At 41.0% G+C, this 24667-nt stretch overlaps 2 protein-coding genes across 10 annotated transcripts in view; one reads left to right on the forward strand and one right to left on the reverse strand.

Annotated features, from left to right (window-relative positions):
- Nucleotides 1–12544, forward strand: part of JAZF1 (JAZF zinc finger 1) — a 352768-nt gene extending 340224 nt beyond the window's left edge. For 2 of the 3 annotated variants that reach the window (XM_025381216.1, XM_025381214.1), the window contains exons 4-5: nt 2314–2483; nt 10152–12540. In XM_025381216.1, the coding sequence (XP_025237001.1) occupies nt 2314–2483; nt 10152–10328 (347 nt within the window). In that variant the 3' untranslated portion in view covers nt 10329–12540. Of the gene's footprint in view, nt 1–2313; nt 2484–10151 lie in introns of all 3 variants that reach the window. The other variant, XM_025381213.1, reaches the window with a different exon arrangement.
- A 799-nt stretch (nt 12545–13343) lies between these two features.
- The window catches only part of TAX1BP1 (Tax1 binding protein 1), a 92377-nt gene continuing 81053 nt past the window's right edge, over nt 13344–24667 (reverse strand). For all 7 annotated transcript variants that reach the window (XM_025381209.1, XM_025381208.1, XM_025381212.1 and 4 more), the window contains 2 exons: nt 15082–15164; nt 13344–14473 (listed from right to left, as the gene is read on the reverse strand). In XM_025381209.1, the coding sequence (XP_025236994.1) occupies nt 14272–14473; nt 15082–15164 (285 nt within the window). In that variant the 3' untranslated portion in view covers nt 13344–14271. The remainder of the gene's footprint in view (nt 14474–15081; nt 15165–24667) is intronic.

The raw sequence follows: 24667 nt of genomic DNA on the forward strand, positions 1-24667 counted from the left end.
ACCCAAGGATTTGATTGTAGCTGCTGAGTGGTGTGTGTCCCACCTTGCCTGGGACAGTCCCAGCTTACACCTGTCGGCCCACACTACCTTTCCGTCTCAGAAGTGTTCCAACTTGCAGGGTGAGCTGCGTGGCCCCTGCCTGCCCTGCCTGGGGCTGGATACCACACGCCTTCCCTAGAGACGGAGACGGTGTAGGCAGCTTCAGCCCCTCGGCCTGATCGCTTTTGATCCAGTGGAGTTTTGAAGTTTTCTCTTCTGTTGGGCTTCATTAAGCTCCCAGTTGGTCTGAGGTGCCCCACCCTCCCCCATTCTAAATGTTTCGTGGTTCTTGGTATTGAGGTTAACAAATTAGCCCAATTAGATGGATAAATTAGTCATTCTAACTTTCTGAAGTCCCGCTGGAGGAGCTTTGCGAAATAGCATTTATAGTTTTCTAACAAGCAAGTTAAAGGACGCCAGCATGTGGCATTTGTTTAAGAGTAAAATGTCTTAAACAATGCCCTACTTAAAAACAGATTTCAAGATTTGCTCCAGGACAGACCCTGAGCAACGTGGCAGAGTGGCACCCCTGTGTCGCCTGGTACAAGCGTTTCCAAACCGGCTGTCTTGATTTAGGGAGCTATGGCCAAGTACAGCGGAATTTACTGAAACCCACATTTAACTCCAAAGCTTCATGTTTGCCAAATTGTTTTTTCTGCACCACCCAAGAATTTCTAACAGACTTCAAAACAGACTGCTTTGAATTCCGTCTCAGTATTAAATGGTGAAGAGCCAGCAACTCAAAGGAGATTAAAAAGGAACCCCTCAGAAGAGCTTGGCACTGGGGGCTGGGAAGCAATGGGGGAAAAGCACACTGTCCCTTAATGGCTAATTCAGAATGCATAAGCGTTTTAACCTCACTAGGGCTCAGGTGCTCGTGTGTATAAAAGTGACAGTAATCCTCACCTCACAGGGTTACTGGAGGATTAAATGAGATAATGCATATAATGTGCCTGAAACATAATAGGCACTCAATAAACTTCAGGTCCCTTCCTTCCTTCCTGGCTTCTTTCAACTTTTAGCCTCAGATGCCGGCGTCCCTGTTCCTGGCTCAACTGGCTCTTCAAACAATCTTATTAATGCCTATTAAAATGAAACCCAATAAAAGTGCCAATATTTGGTGTTGAAATAATTGATGTAGCAGAGTAAGCCCCTGAAGCACCCAGGCAGGCCCCTGGTACAATTTAGCCTCACACCTGGGGGATGAATTTCACAACTGTAATTGCTACCATATAATTCTTATTAATGTTGTGCTATAATTCCTATTTATTCCACGGGGCTTGTAAATGCATTAGGACTTGTCAACATATTATTTTACACTGTTTATGATCTGTAGAATTACGTCCTTCAGGGTTGTATTGTGCAAAAGCTCCAAATAAATGGCTTTGGGCCTCATTAAAAAAGAGCGAAGCGAGGCTGCCTGTTGAAGTGGTTCTCCATCCCTGCCGTCTTGCACAGAAGTCAGTAGAGTCTATTTCAATTCGATTCTTAGCAGAGCTCTTCACCCTTAGGAATATAAGAGAATCCCTGCTTCCTGTCTGAGCTGCGTGACGGCGATGGGCCAGCCCTAGCAGGAAGCGTCGCATGAGCTGAAGGGCAGACGCAGTGCCTGGGACTGCGTGTGTAGAGGATCGCTTCGTCTTCCAGGACGAGTCGCTGCTGGCGATTTACCCTCAGAGCTCCTGGCCTTCTGTGCCTCTTGCTCCCTAGCCTGAGGGTAACCCTCTTTTAGTTCCAAATTTCCCAGCTCAAATCTATAAAGAAAAACACCTGAAATTCATTCCTACTGGAAATGCCTCAGAAGTCCAAAACGTAACCCCTGACCCTGGAGATTTTTGCATTTACTAGGCCAGTAAAGCATAAAGCTAAGGGGACAGGGTTCTGCTCATTTGGGAGTGTCAGGCACTAGTGTGGGGAGTGTGAGGAGTCTGTCATCGTTGCTTATTTTTGGTTTTGGCCCCAGAGCGAGTCTTCCCTGTGCCTTCGCAGCCACAGGCTGGGCTGCCGTAGAACCGAGTTAATGTTCTCGCCAACTCCTAGCCATGAATTGCTGGGAAGCCCTTGCCCTGGTCTCTTAGGTGGGAACGCAGGGCTCTTGCTCCCAGGGTTGTAAGGGAATAGTCGTGTTTGCAGTCACTTGGTGCCGCGAGTGCCCTCTCCTTGGGCCATCAGCGCTGCGCTGCCACTGCCACGTCTCCTGTCCTGGGAGTGGCCGGGTGAACCTGTGGGGAGATGAGTGCTCCTGACAGTCCTTGCCCTTCTCTTGTCCCACAGGCAGTGAGTATGACGAGGAGGAGGTGGACTATGAGGAGTCGGACAGCGATGAGTCCTGGACCACAGAGAGTGCCATCAGCTCCGAAGCCATCCTCAGCTCCATGTGCATGAATGGAGGGGAAGAGAAGCCTTTTGCCTGCCCAGTTCCTGGATGTAAAAAGAGATACAAGGTAACAGAGGTGCTGCGTGCTTGGCATAACCACATGGAAACAGGGCAAGCTTCATGGAAGGCAGCCGCCCTTTCTTGATTTTAAAGCAAGTGTATGGGCTGGGGGGAGACACTCCCCTCTCCTGCATTAGAGTGCGTGGGCCTCACCGCTGCGTGCACACAGGTGCCCTCAGGGCAGTGCTCACCCGCCACCGCTGGCTGCCGCCAGGGCTTTCCCCTCTGCTCACCTACTTGGGATCCTGGCGGTCAAGAGAGATCTTTTGTAGGAGGATCATGTCTTTCATAGTCTTCAAATTCATGTCATACTGGGGGACCCATCAGAACAGAGTATCAAATACGTCAACCTATTTATTTGCCAAGCACCTTCCCCAATGGATGGCCCTGCAGGTGGCTCACGGGAGACCACTTTGAAGTTGTAAAAGCCCCAGATGGCTCCCAGAGCCATTTGGTGAGTGTGGTAGGGTATTTAGCCTCCAGCTGAGGAAGTTCTTGCTTGCTTCCACCCACTGGCATGAAAGGGGATCAGGAGAAAAAAGGTCTTTGATATTTTTCTCACCAAACCACCCACTTCAACTTCAGCTGCCTGTCTGCTGACCCAGGTCTCTGAGGGCCTGACTGGGTGTCACGGGCAGCTGGGGGTGCTAAATTTTCTAATAAGGAACAGGGACAAAATGAGAAACACCACAACAGTCAAGTATGGGTCTAGAGGGCATTTTAAAAAACAAAATTGCAAACTTCCCCATGAGGTGTTAGCAGCTCTTTCACATCCACCTGTGAGCTAGGAGTAGAAACATCAGAAACATACCTGGCATACTCGATGGTACGCTGATTCACTCAGAGCAGACTGACTCTTTTTTTAAGCTTAAAAGAAAAGATGGCATAAGCACTTATGTTGCCCCTTCTTAAATAGGTCTCTCTGAACACTCATCTATTTCAGTACTTTTCATAGCAGCTGTCGATGTAAAAGCATGGCACACAAATGTGCCACAAAGTTAGCATTTCTAGGTTTCACCTACTCTATGTACTGTTACAGTTCCATCATGCAAAGTCCAGATGCTCGTTGTTTAAGCTGAAATGAACTCCCCAGGACGCAGATGTGAGAAGCCTCTGCGGGCTGGCAGAGGAGCGCTGCATTTGGGTCAGAACAGGCCTCAGGACGCATCTGTACATTCTGTGTCAGAGGCATGGAGTTGGGAGAGGAGGGAAGGGCCACTCAGGGGTTACCTTGGGATACAAAACATCCACAGGATTGTTGGACAAGCCCATTTTTCCAGAGGGCAGCGCTTCATTGCAGAAAGAGACTTTTTCCTCCTTTCTTGCTCTCTACAGAGAAGGCCATGACTGGCCCCTGGGGCCGGTTCCCACCGCATCTCACCGCAGCTGTTCCTCCCCACCACTGCCGTCCTGCTGCCTGCTCTCCAGGGCCGAGCACCCGGCCGGGGGTGTCTTCCACATCGGCCATGTTAAAAGCGGGAGCCAAGTAATGACCTGTACTCAGGCTGACCCGCCAAAACACAAAGGAAATACAAGCTACGCCCTGAGTTCTGGGCAGCGGGTGCAGGGGAAGCATCCTCTCTCTCCCACCTCTAGCTCCATCCCCTTTTCTTGTTCGCATCCTTTCCTTCTTGTCATTTCTGTTTTGTCATTCTTTTACTTTTCCTCTGCTTGGGTTTCTGGCCGTTTCCCCCTTCCGTTGTCTGTGTCTGGGTTGGTGGGGGTTTTTCTGAGTGTTCTCTCTCCACCACTGAGAATTCAATGAGCCTTGGGCTGAAGGGGCTGCCGACTCCAGCCCCGTTGACTGGCAGGTGACGTGGGCGGCAGTTGGTGGTCCTGATCCCGCGAGGGAAGTGTGAGTTTCCTTTTCTGGGCCAGAATGCAGGTCATGATACGCAGGGCCATAGCAGGCTTGTGACCTCACCTCTGACCAGGCACTGGAGATGAGCCACTCCTACATCCCAAGCTGGCGGCTGACTCTTTCTGCCCCGAAGTTGCTGGCTGGAAGGTGGGGCTGTGCTCCAGTGGGATTCGTATTTCATCTGATTCACTACATCATTGCTGGCTTGGGTACTGGAGAGAAGAGGGTGGGATGAGCTGGGTACTGTGGACTCGGGCAGAATCCAGCAGTGCTGCCACCTCATTTGTTCCCAAGGCAAGTCAGACTCTTCTTACTCCCTGCTTGCTGCTGGCAGCAGTCTCTGCCAGCCAAGTCTCCTGGACACTGACTCAGGATCAGCAGTCCTCGCCATTTCATTGGCATTTACAGAGCAGACAGAATGAGATACTGAACTCCCAGACCTCATGCCGAGCGGGGAATGGGAGAAGGACCCTGCAGTAAAGCCAGGTCTCTACATTTCCTTCCCATGTTAACTCCTTAGCCGAGGATGCTCCCTGCCCTCTGTAGAAGAAAAAAACAATGTTTCCCTCAATCATCCTAAGTTCTAGTTGCAACATCTTCTCTGTAACAACAGAGAGATTAACAAGAGAAAAACAGTTTATCAACATGTGTATTTCATATACACATGGGAGACAAAACACCCAGGGAATGGGCGGTTCTCACAGCTTATACAGCGTCTTCAACAAAGAACCGTTAAGTACATTTTTAGAGAAGTAACAAAGGAAAAGGGCTTTGAGTCTCTGGGAGCAGCAGCTTGTGGAAGGAAAAAAGAAAAACAAAAGGCAGACAAGAGTCCTGTTAGTGTATTAGCTTGTTCATGTAGATTCCTCCAGTACCATCTCCAGGCCAATAAGAGTCTAAAGTCTTCTGCATTGGTTAACCTTCGATCTCCCTGGAAGAAGTGGGGGTGGCCTTCCCTTTGTCTTTGTAAATGTGTGTCCTGTTTTTAGGCACACAGAGGGAGAGCAGGGACTCCTTCCTGCATCTGCTGCTGCTTAACTGCCTTCAGCTAAACGGTCCTTAGGGCAAAGAGGCATATTCCGGTCCCCCGTCCCTTCCTCTCTCCCTCAGTATCTCTCATTTGAATTCCGCTCCTTTCTCCAGCACAGCTCCAGTGCCACCACCTTTGGGAGCCCTCACCAACCTCCCAGACCGACTCCCCTCTCCGCCTCTCGTAGGTCAAGTTCTCATCCTCCCCACATGCTCTTTCTACATTGAGGCACCATCTCCCTTACTGCTCCCAAAACCCTCAGAGCTCACTGTCCCTCCTCAGCACCCAGCACAGGTCTCAGATGTGACAGGTGCTCTGAGGGCAAAGGAATCAAGGCGTAGCCCATGGGAACAGGGAAGTGTGGGCTCCCCACTGAGCCCCGGAGCCCCAAAGCCGTGGGAGGATTATTTCCTTTGTATCCTTCCCAGAGGCGTTCCAGGCCACAACCACTGAGCCCACCACTCTTGCCCTGCTCACGCTTGCCTGAATTCAGGGAACAGAGACGACTTCCCTTCCTTATAATGCAGATAGGTTTAAAAGATGGGTTGAAGTGCTTTGAGGTTTTTTCCCTTTGATAATTTTTATGTTAGAATGGCAAAGATTAAAGGCACTTTAAAGTTTTTTTGTTTTGTTTTTTAAGAAATGTAAAACAACAATACCCCGCCCCCCAAAGTTCCTCTGGAGTCCTCTGCATGGTGACAGTTTCATCAACAGAGACAGACCCAGATAGTGTCCCGTTTTCAAACACTGAGAAACACTTAATGATGAGGGAGTGCTCACAAAGTAACATTAAGTGGAAAAAAGGTATTGAGAGAGAGATTATTAACTCAACTCAATTATGTAACTCAAGATATAATTAACTCAGATATTAACAGTGATAGTATCTGTTCTTTTTTATGCTCTTCTGTGTTTTCTGAATTTCTGCAATTGTCTAACTGAACATATTACTTAAATGACTGAGGGAAGAGGCAATTCTTTTTTCCTAAAGACCCCACCCAACTTGCTAGACACCCTGTGTGCTGGTGTGCAGTGGCCAGTAGGGAACTGCGTGCGCCTCAGCCCTCCTGCTTTCTGCGGCTGGTGGGGTGTCCACATTGCTGCAAGTGGTTTCACTTTTAACCCCCACCATTACCACTACTACCATCCCCAGTTTGTTTTCTTACTCTTCTTCCTCATCAAATCCCCAAGCAACTTCATCTTCTCCATTGTGTACAACATCCAGGCCCCTGGGAAACTGACCATTGGGCTTATCTAGGTCAAGTGTCATGTTGTACACATGAAGGTCTGAGTACTGACAACAAAGATCCCATCCAGGTAAGGACAGGATGGCCCAGCTTGGCATCTGGACTTTAGGCTTCATGATTTGATTTGGAGTAGACTTTTAGAAAAGCCTCTAAATCGCCTGCTGTCTATTGACTGGCCTAATTCCATCAGAGGGGACAAGTAGTTCCTAATGGTAGAACCCCCACCTAAGTCCTCCTTTCCACCTCCTACCTTCCCACTTTCTTCCCTTACTAGCTTGATGTCAGAGCATCATTGTAACTCACAGACAGTTTTCTCCAGACTATTATCCCAATCCTTCTTCCCAACTGGTAAGATTTTTCAAAGACCACCAGCTGGTTGTTGTTAATTAACGAGTACCTAGCACGTTAGGAGACTACATGAGGAAATATGGACTATGGAATCGGACATCCCTGGGTTCCTATTCCAATTCTGTAATTTACGAGCCATGTGATCTTGGCCAAGTCACTCACCTCCTCTAGGAGTCAGTTCTTTCATCCAGAACATGAGTATTAAATAAGGCAATTGACATCAAGTACCCAGTATGATAAGCTCTTAATAAACGTTAGCAACCTTCCTTGCCCTTTTAAGCTTGATTCCATTTTTTTCAAAGACCAAAGAATTTCAGCAATTTCAGCATTTCAGGTTTCCAGCCATTATTTATTTTTTTACTAATATTTTTGAAAGATCAAATTTGTTTCAGGACTGATGCAATAAGAAACTTTGGTGGATCTTTTCAGAGCTCCTCTGGTCTTGTAAAGAGGATGTTCCTGCGGCCTCTAACTGAATGGCTGGATGGAGGAAATGTCTTAAGAGAGTCTTACTTGACCTTGTACTAACATTTGTGATAAAGGCAACCCACTCACACTTGTCAACATTTTTAATCACAGCAGCAAAGACAAAGGAGTGATGGCACAGCAGGTTCTTTGACCAACCCTGGAAATACCTTATGTTTCTAAATGTGCTTCCTGATTTTTCCATAAAGCTGATGTGTGTGTAGTGTTGGCTATTTTCCTCGTAGTCTCATGCCAGACACACAACATAATGTTTACATTCAAGCTGGGAACGGGCCACAGCGCCTGCTGGAACCCCCTCAGCCCTGGCTTGTCCTTCTCTTGATGAACGACAGATCTGACTTCACGTTTTAGCAATTTCTGGTCTTAAATCTTTTTTTTAGCCTAATTAGTTATAAAAAACCTCAGCCCTCAATGGAATGGCTAAGCCCTGACACCATTAAGAGTTGCTCTGCCTTTTTGTTTCTTGGTTAATGCTTTTCTGTTTTTGGTTTCCTCTATTTTCTGACAAGGTTTGAATGGTTCTGGGGCACAGAGGTAGCTGGATTACTGATGATCTGTCCTGCATCAAGTTCCCCATGAAAACAAGGACATGAAATGTTTTAGTAGCCCTTCATCCGCAGAAAAGGACCCTGATAGGTGCTCAATATTCGTTGAGCTATAAAGGGATATTACTAAGCAGGCAGGTGCACATCTCTAGCATTTGTAACCCAGGACACTTTCTACCATATTAAAGTTGGAAGTCTTTTTCTAATGGCCATAAAACTAATATTCATTCTCTTTCTGTCTCTCTCACACACAATACATGGCTTAAAACAATTATCTTTTACAGTTCTCTGGGCTGCCTGGCTCAACAAGGTGGTTCTCACCTGGGGTCTCTCACGCAGTTGCTCTAAGACACCAGCTGGGGCTAGAACCATCTGAAGGCTCACTTGGCCTCGATACACACGTTGGCCTCTTCACTCATGTGCCTGGGCCTCGGAGGGGATGGAACCGCCAGGGACTGGCAGGACATATCTACCCATCAAACATCTCAGTGGGTCTGATTCTGCCACTGCCACTACCCTCCCCTTTCCTGCCCCAGCAGGCTCTGAAACCCCCAACATGCCTCTTAACAAGACTGAAGAACTTAAGTTTGAAAGGATTGATGCTGGAAGGACAAGGCTGGAGACAAGGTACAGAAGGCCTGGAGCCAGGTGTTCAGAGCAGACTGTTTGTCCTGCTTCAAATCACTGGACAACCTTCAGACTCTGAGCCAACTGCTACTTGGCACCCCTGGGTTCAACAAAGTCCAGCAGAGTTCTCTTCCAAGGACTTTTTAAAAACATTAACGTGCATTGCACATCTCTAATGTGGTAGTAATAACCACCAAACATTTATATTTATATTTAGTAGCAACCTTTCTTCCATTACTAGTGAGGCATGAACTTGGGAAGTGCTGTTGTAACTTCATTCACTCACAGAGACTTACTGAGCATCTACAATGTGCCAGGCACTGTGCTAGATATTCATGAGACGACAGCAGGGAGCTGTTTTCTGGGAGCTCTTTAAAGGCATCCCATGAAGAGTGAGAACAGTATTGTGTTGGAATCCTTTAGCTGGGCAAGGGACTGGGCCTAGCAGGACTGGATTTAGGTAGTATTTTAGGAAACAGCTCACTCTCCTAAAATCTGTGCTTTTTGTTTTAGGCTGTCTTCTGTGTTCCCTTACTCTCTAATCTGGCAATTGCTAACTTGGAAATTAAGACCTATGCTCAAATACCACACCTCTGCCATCCCTTCTTAAATCTTCCACCAGTTACTTACTACCTTTGAGCCTATTTTCTCACCATTTAATTGGGATGAGGATTACTGGTTGTTAAAACTGTAGAGAGTGACTCTAAGAATGGAGTCTTACATAGAATATGCTGGTGAGCTAGCAAAACCGATTAATAGAAATTCAGAAAGCATTTTGATAACTTTAGTATCCAGATGCTAAGAAGTCCAATCTTAGTGACTAACATTATATAAATAACCTTAAATTTTTAAAGTTCATTGTATGTTTGGAATGTAATACTTAAGGTAAGGCCCAGTCTGACCACAGGTGCTTATTAAACATATACAGTTGTACAGTGGGGCAACACGATTTGGGCAACAAGTAGCTCCCACAGTGGCATCAGAGATACTGGCTTAGGGCAGAGCGGAACATTGACAAAAACTCTGGTTAAGGCATGGTAGGGAACTGTTAACACAGTTGTCTAGAAGCAAGATGTAAATTGAGTTTTCAAATCAAAAATTTCTATACGTCAAACTTTGAGATGTGCCCTAATGTTTTTTTTCTTTAGAAAGATATTTTGTTGGACATGCTGAAGACATTTGTATAGGATTGTTCACTGTTATTTAGAATGGAAAAGATTCAGAGGATTTTCTTTATACAGTCTAAGTCCTAAATATATATTTTATATAAAATTGGAAGAAATCAGTAATTTCATTTTCAGAGTAATTGAGGCACATCTGAAATTTGGAGTCAGCTGTGTGTGTGGCCATCCGTACAGCCCATGATTGACACACCAGAATGTCCCTAAGGGTCCCAACTGGAGTCCTTGCAAAAGACTACACTCTAAACAGCTGCCATCCAGGAACTGCAGTCCAGACCCAAACTGAGGTTTCCCAAGTTTGACAGGCATTCTGTGAATCCATCTAATAAGAAATATTTTCGTCTTCTCCACAGAATGTGAATGGCATAAAATATCACGCTAAGAATGGTCACAGAACACAGATTCGTGTCCGCAAACCATTCAAATGTCGCTGTGGGAAGAGTTACAAGACAGCTCAGGGCCTGCGGCACCACACAATCAATTTCCATCCCCCGGTGTCGGCTGAGATCATCAGGAAGATGCAGCAATAACATGCTGGTCATAACTGTGCCAAGAAATCCTCACCAGCAGTTGCTGATTTTGAAAACAGCCACCTTTTTTCAGGGGAAGCATTCAGCAACCCTTTAAAGAAAAAGAATTAAATGCATGCTTTAAATTTTTTCTGTAATTTTGGAATGATGTATCTTTGTAGAGTTAATGATTTTGTACATTTGCACATGTAATCATCATACCCATTTTCATTACTTTGATATAAGGTGCTAAACAAAACAAGCTCTAGGTTCTTCAGCACATTTCCCCCAAAACAAAATAAAATTGAGGGCATGTTGCATATTGTAGAATTGTATTGCAGTGGTATCAACTGGGGGGAGGAGGGGCTGGCACTGAGATGTTTTTTCAAGATTGTAATGTGATTGAAGTTTTCAACACATCAACTCACATATGTTCAAAACCAAAATAATACCTTCATTATCAAACTGGTTACCATGCCTTACATAATGGAGTTAGTATTTGTGAGTAGAAAGACTTTAGGTAATGGAAATATAAATAAGAAAGAATGTTTAACATAATATGCTAAAAATATTTTCATATTTAAATAACATACATAAAAGGTGTGCTTTCTGTGTTTTATATTATCTTGCAAATCCTTTTGCCCTTTAAAAAGCTGAAAATCTTGCCATCTGACTTACTAGTCATTTTAGTGTTATAAATGGCATTTTGTACAAAATAGTCTATTCAGTTCATTCATTCATTTAATACACATTCATTGAGTGCCTGCTGGATACAAGGGATTCAATTTATGCCTATTGATATCTGCGGACCAAGATACCCACTTAGTGAAATACTTTTCCCTGAAATCTGTTAGGAAACACTTTGAAATACTTAAGTGCAAATTTTGTGTGTGTGAAATTTAGTTATATCTTCATCTTCAGATGAAGTTTTAAAGCACTTTGTAGTTCTCTATTGCCAACAATTTAATGTTTATGTGTTGCCAATTCTCGCAACCACTGCCCTACCAAACCTGTGGGTTGCAAATCAGAACTAAAATTCTAAGCACGTTTCAAAGAGGAACATTTTCGTTAAGACCCCTGTTGCCTCCTCTTCATGCTCATTTTTGACTTATTTTTAAAAGGCACTTTTCTCATCACATTGTAGAGAGGTCTGCGTTCTCATTGGAAATGTCTGTTTAGCTTTATAAAACACTTTGCTGAAATATGAAAATGAGCCTTATTGACAATTAAGTGCTTCTTGCAGCAGGTGGTCAAAGAAAAGCGTGACTAATATGACCCGTTAGAGTAACCTACACCTGGACCATTCCTGAAGTTTTTCCTCACCGACAGTACCATCATGCCTTGAGTGTTCTTTTCTCCCAAGTGCTATTCCTTAAACATGAGAGTTTACCAGTTGCCTAATTATGCAATAAAAAATGCTTCAAGATAGCTAACTGCCCATAAAACAAACTCAAATTGCTTATTAAAAAGTTTCTTCCCATGTTCCCATTTGATGAAAAGTCTTACGTAACATATAGCTGGGAAGCAGGGGTCCCTCCTCAATTTTCAAACATTTTGAAAGGATGACAATTCTGTTAGCCAGATGAGTAAACCTCTGTATTCATTAAGTTCTGAATCTCTCATAATGAGGGATTTTAAAGTATTTATAAAGACATTGCCCTCTAAAAATTTCCTCAGATCTGAAGTATGGCCTTGGTCCTGCATATACAGTGTTATCCTATGTTTAAAAGGGTGATCCAGATATGAGACGCAACTAGTTGGTGCATAAGAAGGCCCCACTTGGCTATTTCATATCTACCTACAATCGACCAAAAAAAATTTTTTAGGCCAGCAATTATTATTTAGCTTCGCTCCTTCTAGTGCAAGAAACTGCAGGCTGGATCAGTAGTTCAACAGCTAAACAGTCATAAAATAGTCATTGTGCATGTTACATTTCTTTCAATGATAAATTCCAATTTCTATTTACTTATTCATTGTGACAGTATTACTAAACAGGTAAGGATGGGAATATTTTGTTATACTGTGTATAGTGAATGTATTGTACTGTGTCTGTGAAAACTGTGCTTTAAATTATATTTTCATATGTTTTGTTGGGGACAGAGCACATTAAGTCTGAAAGCAACAGAGGTTTGTTTTAGAACTGAAGGCAATTTAATCAAAATTCCTGTCAAGAAAAGCTGCTTATAAATGTAAATGAAATCACATTGAAAATAAACTGCCTCTGACCCAAAAATAAATATGGCTCTTTATTTCCCTTAGTGTCTATTATGAAAACCAGTATCAAGTTTACCATGGAAATTAATAAATATATCCATTCAGTTCCTCATTCTAAGGCTGTTCAGCTGATGCACGTAGACTTTATTCCCTTACATTTTTTGCTTAGATTAGCCTGTATTACTTTTCTATCAATAACAAGCTTGGATTTAAACTATTTTAAAATAAGTTCTAGGCCAGTAAGATCAACAGCGTCTACTACTGTAATATTCAAAGGATACTTTTGGATTAACATGGCCCATAATTATTAACTGCAACAAAAATGCTCCCATTGTTGAACATATTTTACCTAAGTATATTCTGCTCGTCATATAACCCGTCAGGAAGCTGAAACTTGGAGTCTCCAAAGCTATTGCTTCCTAGGACTGCTGTGTCCTAACAGCTGGCATACGAATGCCTAATACTGGTTTGCCCTAGACTCAAACTTTTTAAAGGATTCTAACAATATACAAACTCTGCTTCCACAAACAAATACAAGTGACATATGCTGCAGTTCACATATAGCAACCCAAAATGCCCCCAAGTCTAAATATTACGTTAACATCTTCAATAGCTTAGTTTGCTCAGAACAAATGTAAACTATTTTGATAACTACAAAAGCAGCAAAATCAAAAGCTGGTACTTTAAATTATTCACATGCACATTATAAAAGGGAAAGGGAATACAGTTCAGAAGAATTTTAAAGGCCCAAACCAAAAAAAGATGTTCAAGGTGCTAGATTACTGAAAAACTCACAAATAAATGTGACAACAATGAAATCATAGATCTTGGAAAATGTGTCCTCGTTCTTTAATGTTAGTGAGAGTTCTATACAGCAGAGACATAACTGAAGAAACACATTACTTTGATTTGGGTTTATGCATTATACTTTTAATCACTTACTGAGAATATTTCAAATTTATATTCTCATCAGGAAAATGTAAAAAAGATACTGATATATATTCTGTGATTTTATGCCACAAACACCCCTGTTATGAGATCATTTAATCAGAAAACAATATTGACATCTCTTGTTCCATTTTCCCATTAGATATATACACACAACTTTAAGATAGTTTAAAAATAATCATTCAGGTTATTCTAAAATTTTGTCATAAAATTAGCAAAATATGCCTTCTGTTAATTGCTAAAACCAACATTTCACATATAAAAAGCATGTGATCTCATTCTACATGCAGCTCCATTTCTGGAAATTAAAAACCTATCATTTCATGGGCTAAATTATAGAACTCTCTGTATTTGAAGAACTACTTCACAAGACTGTTATGATAAATGCTTTTTATTACATAATATTTAGTAGTCATGCTCAATCAACAAGGTCAACAGAAACTTGTGAATATTCTGCTAAATAATGTAGCACACTAATACATACACATTTTTCAGTGCAGTAACATTGAAATAATCCTTGTATCCTTTATTCAGACAATTCTGCAAACTAGGGAATAAATAAAGATAAGAACACACAAGAACTTTGTTTTAAAGCAAGTAAGATTAACAGATTAAAATTTATTGATAAACGAAAGACTGACCCTGATCCTAGTAACACCGAACTCAAAGTAGCTCCTGGTCAGAAAGTGCAATAGAGGGTGCATGAAGGCATCACTCTATGGTCTCCTCAGTGGTCTATTTTAGGTGATTTTTTTTTTTTTTTTTTTACCGCTAAACTGTCTTAACTCATAATAAAAAGTAACTAGTCAAAATTTAGAACATTCTGATCAAAATGGGTCTGCACATGCCTTTCAAACACCTGCTGGTCATAGTCAGGAGGGAACTGCTCGCTGCACATCGGGCACACCTTCCAGTGACTTTCAACATGTTCTTCAAATTTGCTCTGATCGTAGTTGGGAGGAAACATTAACTCACAGAGGGGACACTTCTTGTGAACATCAAAGCTTAAAGAGAAAAATGAAAAAATTACATATTTCTAATAAATGTAGAACAACAGTAACTTGTCCATATATGACAAGGTTCCATTTATCTAGTTAGCTGATATTCATACTAAACAACCTACCTTACAAGTCTTTACTCCAGAAACCTTTCTCTGCTTCTAAATGCTTGCTGTAGACAATTGTGTAACCCATTTATAGAGCCTCTAAATTTAGTTTTACAATTAGATTAACAAAACCTTTTTTTCCCCTTAAAACCTTCCAAATCCAATCACAATTATGTGAAATTATTAGTACCAAGAATTCTTCCACGTTTAACAGAAAATGCCTTTTGTAAGACTGTAAGGATAAATACAACTCATAACTTCCCACCAGTGCATTTGGTTTAATAGCTAAAAGTTTTTATGGCACTGGTTCTCAAATGATTGCATGCATCAGAATCAGTCAGAGGACACGTTAAAACACAGATTGCTGGGCCTATGCCCAGTGTTGGTGTTTCTGGTTCAGCTAGGCCAGGCCCTACATATGTGCATTTCTAATGAGTTCCCAAGGACCACCTTTGAGAACCACTGGCCTAAATTAACCCAAATTATACAAAGGAAAGAAAAATCTACCTGGAATCAAAGCAAAAGCCTGTCCCATGCCCACGTAAGTGTTGACTTGGAGGATCAGGAGCAGTAGGCACATTCTCATCTTCCTAGGGGAAAAATAATTTTGGAACTTTTAAGGAAAGTAAAACCAAATATAAATTCCTTAATTCAATCAAGCACATACTGACTGTATAAAAGAAGATTACACTTCAGGAAATTTTCTCTCTGTTATCATTTAATTAGACTTTCAAATAAACATGTTTGAAACTCTGCAGAGTATTTCACTATGGACTAACAGTGTGGTGTTCTTGAAATAAAAAGCAGTATTCAGTGGAATAGAGACATACCATTTACCATATCTGTGTGTGTAAATGAAGCTGAGAACAGTAGACCTTTTCAAACCTATATACATAGGTAACTTTTACTGACTGTATCTTTCTGCAGACTGGGTGGCCACTTTTTTTTTTTTTTTGAGATGGAGTCGTCACTGTGTCACCCAGGCTGGAGTGCAGTAGCACGATCTCTGCTCACTGCAACCCCTGCCTCCTGGGTTCAAGCAATTCTCATGCCTCAGCCTCCTGAGTAGCTGGGATTACAGGTGTGCACCACCAGGCCCAGCTAATTTTTTAGTAGAGACAGGGTTTCACCATGTTGGCCAGGCTGATCTCAAACTCCTGGCCTCAAGTGATCCGCCCTCCTCGGTCTCTCAAAGTGCCGGGATTTCAGGCATGAGCCACCGCGCTCGGCCCTACTTTCAATATTGTCAGATGGCATTACTGTCTCAAATGTTCTCATTTAATAACTGTAAGCTTAATTTACAAGAAAGACAGTCTCTCTGACAAGATACATCCATTGCATGATATACAGAAATCATAATGAAAAACTAATGGAGTATGTGTGAGTTTGTATATGTATATTCTTGGGAACACACAGCAGCAAATCCAACTGGATTAACACATGTTAAAGCAAAGCAATGCACTCAACTACAAGCCTCAAAACTCTGCTGTAGAGGAACAAAATCCAAAATTAAATATTTCAGAGGTTGTCAAGTGAGACTTCTAAAACTGTGTGCATCTAGTTTTAATCAGAAAGAAAACACTGATTTGGATTCCCATGGCTGCATCCCAGCAGTCAGTTTTTAGAGATCTGTACGTGCTACATCAACAGCCAAACACACAGGCTCATTTAACACTAAAATAAGGCACATCATCTAAATTGCCTATTTCCTTTTTATATCTCAACAGCTGTTAGTTGCTCCATGTCATGAACTAACAGCATATCCCCAAGTGTAGCCGGCCCTGATGAAGTCTTTATGTTACTAGGTAGGCATGCTTGCCCCAGAGCTGCTATTAATGGGTTAAGTCTGTTATGGGAAGGAGCACCAAAAAAGTATATATGGTGTGAAGTGCAAAGTGAACAAACAAAAGACAAAATGAGTATTTCTGGTACTTGACTATCCTGACAATATTCCCCTCTTGAAAAGTAAAAGAAGAGGTAAAATACCTTTGTTTATCTATGAGTCCCATAGGATATAACTGAGCAAAAGGAAAACAGGACAGATAACCTAATGGGGGATTAAATTGGGAGATAAAACAGGAATCCTTTATATACTTCAAAAATTCAATCAAGTAACTAAAATCCAGATAGTTTTTTTTTTTTTTTTTTTTTTTTGAGACGGAGTCTCCCTCAGTCGCCCAGGCTGGAGTGCAGTGGCGCGGTCTCAGCTCACTGCAAGCTCCGCCTCCCGGGTTCACGCCATTCTCCTGCCTCAGCCTCCCGAGTAGCTGGGACTACAGGCGCCCGCCACCACGCCTGGCTAATTTTTCGCATTTTTTTTTTTTGGTAGAGACGGGGTTTCACTGTGTTAGCCAGGATGGTCTCGATCTCCTGACCTCGTGATCCGCCTGCCTCGGCCCCCCAAAGTGCTGGGATTACAGGCGTGAGCCACCGTGCCCGGCCCCAGATAGCTTTTAAGTCTGTAGATACAAAGAAGGAAGATGAGAAAGTAGTTGAATCTGCTGACAGTGAATTCTGATTCTGTGCCAGATTACTCTAGCTCCCAGATTTAGGCCTCCCAGCAACAATCTCTGAAACACTGAGTATGCTTAAATAACTACAAATCAGTGATAAGGAACAAAAGTTTCTCACTCATCTTTGAAAAACAAAAATCCAAAATTATGAAATGTTGAAGAAAATAATGGGAAAAGATAAAACGGGGCAGGTCTTGATATATTTTTTAGAATTTTTAATGACAAATATTTAAGATAGAACACAATTTTCCAAAGGCCAAAAATGTAATGGAACCAAAAATCTCATAACCTTCTTTTCCTGTTTTATAACAGCTAACAGCCTACACCAATTTACTGTTTCCATGAATCAGCTAACAGTAGAGTTTGTAGCTAAGGTTTCAGATTCAGACAACCTGTCAGACATGTTAATCCTGCTCGTTAAATACCTGGAGGGGAAAAAAAGTAGAAGTAATTTATACTTTCTTTTTTTTTTTTTTTTTTTTTGAGACGGAGTCTTTGCTCTGTCGCCCAGGCTGGAGTGCAGTGGCGCCCACTCGGCTCACTACAAGCTCCGCCTCCTGGGTTTACGCCATTCTCCTGCCTCAGCCTCCCGATTAGCTGGGACTACAGGCGCCCGCCACCTCGCCCGGCTGGTTTTTTGTACTTTTAGTAGAGACGGGGTTTCACCGTGTCAGCCAGGATGGTCTTGATCTCCTGACCTTGTGATCCGCCCGTCTCGGCCTCCCAAAGTGCTGGGATTACAGGCGTGAGCCACCGCGCCCGGCCGTAATTTATACTTTCTAAGTCATGTATAATTTGGCAATGATAACTCGATTACTCTGTTATCTTCTACCACCTATTACCTAATAAAAGAGGAGAGGGGTTCAAGAGTATAATTCTACATGTTATAATGAGAAACAATAAGTTCTCATGAAATAAAACATGAACCATCTACTCAAAACATAGGCTGAAATCAGAGAGTATGCAGTAAGCACTCTTAAGAAGCCAATACATATAATAACGTTTCTCATGATATTGACAGGCAAAATGATGAGTGAAATCTTTACCTGAGAATACATTTTTTTTTTTTTTTTTGAGACGGAGTCTCGCTCTGTCACCCAGGCTGGAGTGCTGTGGCCGGATCTCAGCTCACTGCAAGCTCCGCCTCCTGGGTTTACGCCACTCTCCTGCCTCAGCCTCCCGAGTAGCTGGGACTACAGGCGCCCGCCGCCACGGCCGGCTAGTTTTTTTTTTTTTTTTTTTTTTTGTATCTTTTAGTAGAGACGGGGTTTCACCGTGTTAGCCAGGATGGTCTCGATCTCCTGACCTCGTGATCCGCCCGTCTTCGCCTCCCAAAGTGCTGGGATTACAGGCTTGAGCCACTGCGCCCGGCCGAGAATACATTTATTCTATTTTACTCAACAAGCCTGGTTAGTTTCAGAGCCATAGTAGATTAAAAATACTTTAATTGGGAAATGAAGCTATTATAAGCAGGCTGACTGGCAGTTTAGGAAAAAAAAAAAAAGCTATTGGGAAAAAGAGAAAAGCAAGACAAGAACTCGAAATATCCGATGTTAGGCATTTCACTATTGCTAACAGATCACACAGCCTTACTATGCATCTTAAAAGAATATGACACCATGTAACATTGATTTTTTAAATAAACCTTAATCATCAAGGTTATATTAAATGAAAGCCAGAGAATCATGTATTCTGTTTTAGAAATATTTCTACCTCAAATTATTAAATTATCAGTTTCAGCACTGAAACTTAAACTACTAAAATAATCTTGTAAGCAAATTTTATTGAGAATACCATACTGAAATATATTTATGAACAATTCCAAATTTTAAGAAAAACCTTTTCAGAAAACTTTTTTTTTTTTTTTTTTGAGACGGAGTCTCGGCGGGAGTGCAGTGGCCGGATCTCAGCTCACTGCAAGCTCCGCCTCCCGGGTTCACGCCATTCTCCGGCCTCAGCCTTCCGAGTAGCTGGGACTACAGGCGCCCGCCACCTCGCCCGGCTAGTTTTTTGTATTTCTTAATAGAGACGGGGTTTCACCCTGTTAGCCAGGATGGTCTCGATCTCCTGACCTCGTGATCCGCCCGTCTCGGCCTCCCAAAGTGCTGGGATTACAGGCTTGAGCCACCGCGCCCGGCCCAGAAAACTTTTATTAATATTACTTTAATCCATTTAAAGATCTAAACGCCCTATTGTGTTCATCTACCTTTACACCCATCAGCACAATACTCTTTCCATTACAAACTGGTTTTTAAGCAAAGGAAACAAGCTACGATAAACTGACGCTCAATCTGAAACCCAAAAACTTCTCATTATCTGCTCAGGATATACTCTGTACAAAAACATTCTTGTTTTCTTATTAAAAGCATGTGACCACCTTGGACATTTAATAGTAATTTTTTTTTCTTTTGAGACAAGGTCTTGCTCTGTCACCCAGACTGGAGTGCAGTGGCACAGTCATGGATCACTGCAGCCATGACCTCCTGGACTCCAGCAATCCTCCCATCTCAGCCTCCCAGGTAGCTAGGACTACCAGAGTGTACCACCACACTCGGCATATTTTTTTAAGAGACAGGATCTCATTATGTTAACCAGGCTGGTTTCCAACTCCTGGGCTCAAGCAATCCTCCCACCTTGACCTCCCCAAAAGTGATGAGATTACAGGCATGAGTCACCTGCCTGGCCTAATGTAAAGGGGGTTATAATCTGTTGGAAAATAAACTAGGGTTAGATCACACTAACTTCAAAATACAATCATGATCATACATGGTAGTTCCTCAAAAAATTAAAAATAAAATTACCATATTATCCAGCAATTCTACATCAGGGTATATGCCCAGAAGAACTAAAAGCAAGGACTTGAACAGATATGTTCAATCACGAACCCATGTTCACAGCAGCGTTATTCACAATAGTCAAAAGGTACAAACAACCCAAATTTCTATTGATATAGGCACAGATAAACAAAACGTGGCATATATCCATAGGGTAGAATATTATTTACCCTTATTCAAAAGGAATGAAATTCTGATACACGTTTACAACATGGATGAACCTTGAAGACATTATGCTAAGTGAAATAAGCCATTCGCAAAAAGACAAATACAGTATGATTCCACTTACATAAGGTACCCAGAGTAGTCAAATTCAAATTACTGGTGGTTTTCAGGGGCTGGAGGAAGAGGGAATGGGAATTGTTGTTTAATGGGTAAGGAGTTCAGTTTTGCAAGATGAAGAGTTTCCAGAGATTGGCTGCACAGCAGTAAAGTTAACATTACAGAACTATATGCTTAAAAATGGCTAAGATGGCAAATTTTATATTTATTCTACCACAATAAAAAAAAATGCCATCTATCATAATCAAGTTATGGGAATACATACTCAGGGGTTAATGACTGAGTTACATCATCTGTATTATTAGTATCCAGACTGTGGGACTCTATCTACTCAGCATTTCCCAAACCGTGTTGTAATTCTACCTCTGCTAGGAACTATTAATTGAAATACTTAGTTATCATTCAGGAATTAGTAATGAATATCAAGGAAGAAAGTTTTACCACTTAACAAAACTCTTACTAAGTTGGTAATTATTACTTTAGTTCAAGAGCATTCACACTTTAAGAAATTTATATATTTGCTAAGACCAAAATCAATACATAAGGGAAAAGAGAGTACCCAATGACTCTGGGTAACTTTTATTTAAAATTTTTATTTAAAACTTTTATTTAAATTGCCCCTCAAACCTTTGTATTACTATACAATATTAGTCAGTATTCCTCCTCTTCTTATGAGATGTTATTGTTTATGCTTTGTCAGACATTCAATTCTAGTAATAAATCAATGAAGAAATAACATTGAACTATATCATTTATCTAATTTAAAAGTATTTAAAATCAGAAAGAAAATAATTTTGCAAATCTCTATTAGTTTTCAAGTTTTACTTTGCTCCATATTCAAAAATTAAAAATAATTTTGCAAAGCTCTATTAGTTTTCAAAAGCTTTAGTTACTTTGCTCCATATTCAAAAATTAACTGAAAATAGACCAAAAACCAAATATAAGAGCTAAAACTATAAAGCCCTTATAAGAAAACACAGGAGTAAATTAAAAACCTTGGAGACAATGGTTTCTTAGGTATAACAGAAAAGTATAAGCAACAAAATAAACATAAATTCAGCTTCACTAAAACTAAAAGTTTTGTGCTGCAAACAGCACCATCATAAAAGTGAAGACAACCCACAGAATGGGAGACATATTTGCAAACCATATTCTCTAATAAGGGGCCCAATTTGAAAACAGCAGAAGGATTTGAACAGATATTCTTCCAAAGAGGATATACAAATGGCCAGCAAGCACATGAAAGATGCTTAACATCATTAACCACCAGGAAAATGCAAATCAAATCACGACGATGAACCATTTCACAAAGACAGTAACAAGTGTGGCTGAGGATGTGGAGTAAGTGGAACGCTCACACACTACTGACGGGAATGTAGAGTCATGCAGCTACTGCGGAAAACAATCAGGCAGTTTTTCAAAAGGTTTAGATAAACCTAAGTGTTACCACATGACCCAGCAGTTCCACTCCTAGCATTTCTACTCCAGCAACTACTAGTGGAACTGACCTAGTAATTCCACTTTCCCCAAAGAAGTGAAAAGTTACACAAACAAAAGCATGTATGCCATAACCAAAAGGTGAAATAACCCAAATGTCTAACAGATGAATAGGTAAACAAAATGTGGGACAGGTTGAGTCTCCCTTACCCAAAATGCTTGGGACCAGAAGTGTTTCAGATTTCAGACTTTCTCAGATTTTGTAATACTTCATTATGCTTGCCAGCTGAGCATCCCAAATTTGAAAATCCAAAATGCTCCAGTAAGCATTTCCTTTGAGTATCATGTCAGCACTCAGTTTCGGGTTTTGGACGCTCAATCTATACATCCAAACCAACAAACAAGAATAAAACCCATTCTTCATGTTGAACATGGATGCATGCTAAAACATGGGTAACTTTGAAAACATACTAAGTGAAAGAAACCAGTCACAAAAGATAACAATTTTATGATTTGACTTATATGACTGTGCAGAACAGACAAATCTATAGAGAAACAAAGTGGACTGAGGGTTTCCTGGGCTGGTGGGAATAAATGGGAAGAGGTTAACTGCTACAAGGTACAGGGTTTCTTTTGGTAATGAGGAAAATGTTCTAAAATTGAATATGGTGATGGTTACACAACTCTGTGAATATATTAAAAACCACTAAATTGTATACTTTAAATGGCTAATTGTACAATATGTAAATTATATCTCAATAAAGCTACCACAAAAAATTAACTACTTTTCTTTTTTTTTTTGAGACAGAGTCTTGTTCTGTTGTCCAGGCTGGAGTGTAGTGGCACAATCTTGGCTCACTTCAAACTCTGTCTCTCAGATACAAATAATTCTCATGCCTCAGCCTCCCAAGCAGCTGGGATTACTGGCATGTGCCACCATGCCCAGCTAAATTTTTTTTGTATTTTTAGTAGAGATGGGGTTTTGCCATGTGGCCAGGCTGGTCTCAAACTCCTGGCCTCAAGTGATCTGCCTGCCTAGACCTCCCAAAGTGCTGGCATTACAGGCGTGAGCAACCATGTCCAGCCCAACAATTACTTTTCTAAGATGGCCTGAATTTTAAACAGTTTAACAGGCAAAAATGGAACAAACACATTTCTTTAAACTAAATTCATTAATAACATTTAAAAAGCCTCTACTATATAAAAGGTATTATACTAATATGGTATAGAAAAGGGAATATTCAGCATTAAGAGATGCCAACCAGCTATATATTATCTGTTGGAAATAACTGTGTGTAAAAAATTTTAAATGGAACAGCAAAGATTCATTTAATCCTTTTGATGACATATTCAATTATAGGCTGAATATCTTTAATCCAAAAATCTGAAGAGCAAAATGCTCCAAAATCTAAAACTTTTTAAGCACTGAGATGACACTTAAAGGAAATGCTCACTGAAGCACTGTGGACTTTGGATTTTCAGATTAGAAGTGCTCAACTGGTAAGTATAATGCAAATATTCCAAAATCTGAAAAAATCTGAAATTTGAAATATTTCTGGTCCCAAGCATTTTGGATGAGGGATAGTCAACCTATATCTATTTTTTCTTTGTTGCTTATGCTGTTGGTGTCATATCTAAGAAACTACTGCCTAATCCAAGTTATAAAGATTTATCTATATGTTTTGAGTTTTGTAGTTTAGCTCTTACATTTAAAATCCAATTTTGAGTTAATTTCTGCACAGGATATGAGTCAAGGGTCTAATTTCACTCTTTCATCGAACTGGATATACAATTTTCCCAGTACCATTTGTTGCAAACACTATTCTTTTCCTCTTGAACTGTCTTGGCACTCTTGATAAAGATGAAATTGACTGTAACCACACACTATTTTTGCGAACAGAAAACACATTAAAATTAAATTTAAAACGTAAGGTAATACACGAAAAATGGCAAATTTGAGAAAGGCAAAAACTCAAACAGTGCATCATGATAAATGGGAAACAGGCCTTGACTCTCTCAAGCACTGGTTCTCAATCATTTTGGAGTCACAGACCCTTCTGAGAATAAAAGCTACAACTCACCAGAAAAAAGAAAAAACTGTCTATCAACAAAAAATGTCTTCAGTTTAGGGGTTCACAGTGAAGGGCTCATGTGGAAAGTTTCAAATAAGCCACATATTAATAGAATGTGTGGGCTTTCATCTTTAAGAGACAGAGGAGAAAGGAATGAAAGTAGAAGAGAAACACTAAGAAATGCAAGAACACAACTAGAAAGTAAGATATGAATTAAGGGAAGAGAAAATAATCTGGCCTTGAACGATTAGGGTTAGGAAGTTTTAAAATAGTGTATCCCAAATGTTAAAAATCATATGATCGCCTAAAGATTTTGTTAAATGCCGTCTGATTCTCAGTAGGGCTGGAGTGGGGCAGGAGATTCTGTATTTCCAACATACTCCTAGGAGATACCACTACTGCTGGTCTACAAACCACTTTTTTGAGAAGCAACGATTTAGACCCATAGTTCCCAAAATGAGGTATGAAAGTACCTAGGGCACCACAGTAAATTCCGAGGATTACTGTGGGATAAGTTAAATTTTCTAAAGATATTATATATGCAGAAGTACACAGAAATACTCATTAGAGTTGGCCTCCAACACACAATGGCTAGACTTACAATTTTTGAACTTTAAGATGGCACAAAAGCAATACACATTCAGTACGTTCCTCAACTTATGATGGAGTTACGTTCCGATGAACCCACTGTAAGCTGAAAATATCCTTCAAGTCGAAAACACATATTCAACTTATGATGGGTTTATCAGGATGTAACACCATTGTAAGTTGAGGAGCATGTGGATTTGTCATATACCACGTGAACAACTAGAATCGTTGGAGACGGCTCACAGATTCAACTTTGAATAGTGCTACCCATTCCTTTCAATGTCATCTTATCTTTGAGATGCTGGTTTTGGCAGCTGCTGTGATATAAAGTAAGTGCCACATTGTGAAAATCAGTGAGAAACAGGAA

This window comes from Theropithecus gelada, chromosome 3 (assembly GCF_003255815.1).
Source record: "Theropithecus gelada isolate Dixy chromosome 3, Tgel_1.0, whole genome shotgun sequence".
Taxonomy (NCBI): Eukaryota; Metazoa; Chordata; class Mammalia; order Primates; family Cercopithecidae; genus Theropithecus; species Theropithecus gelada.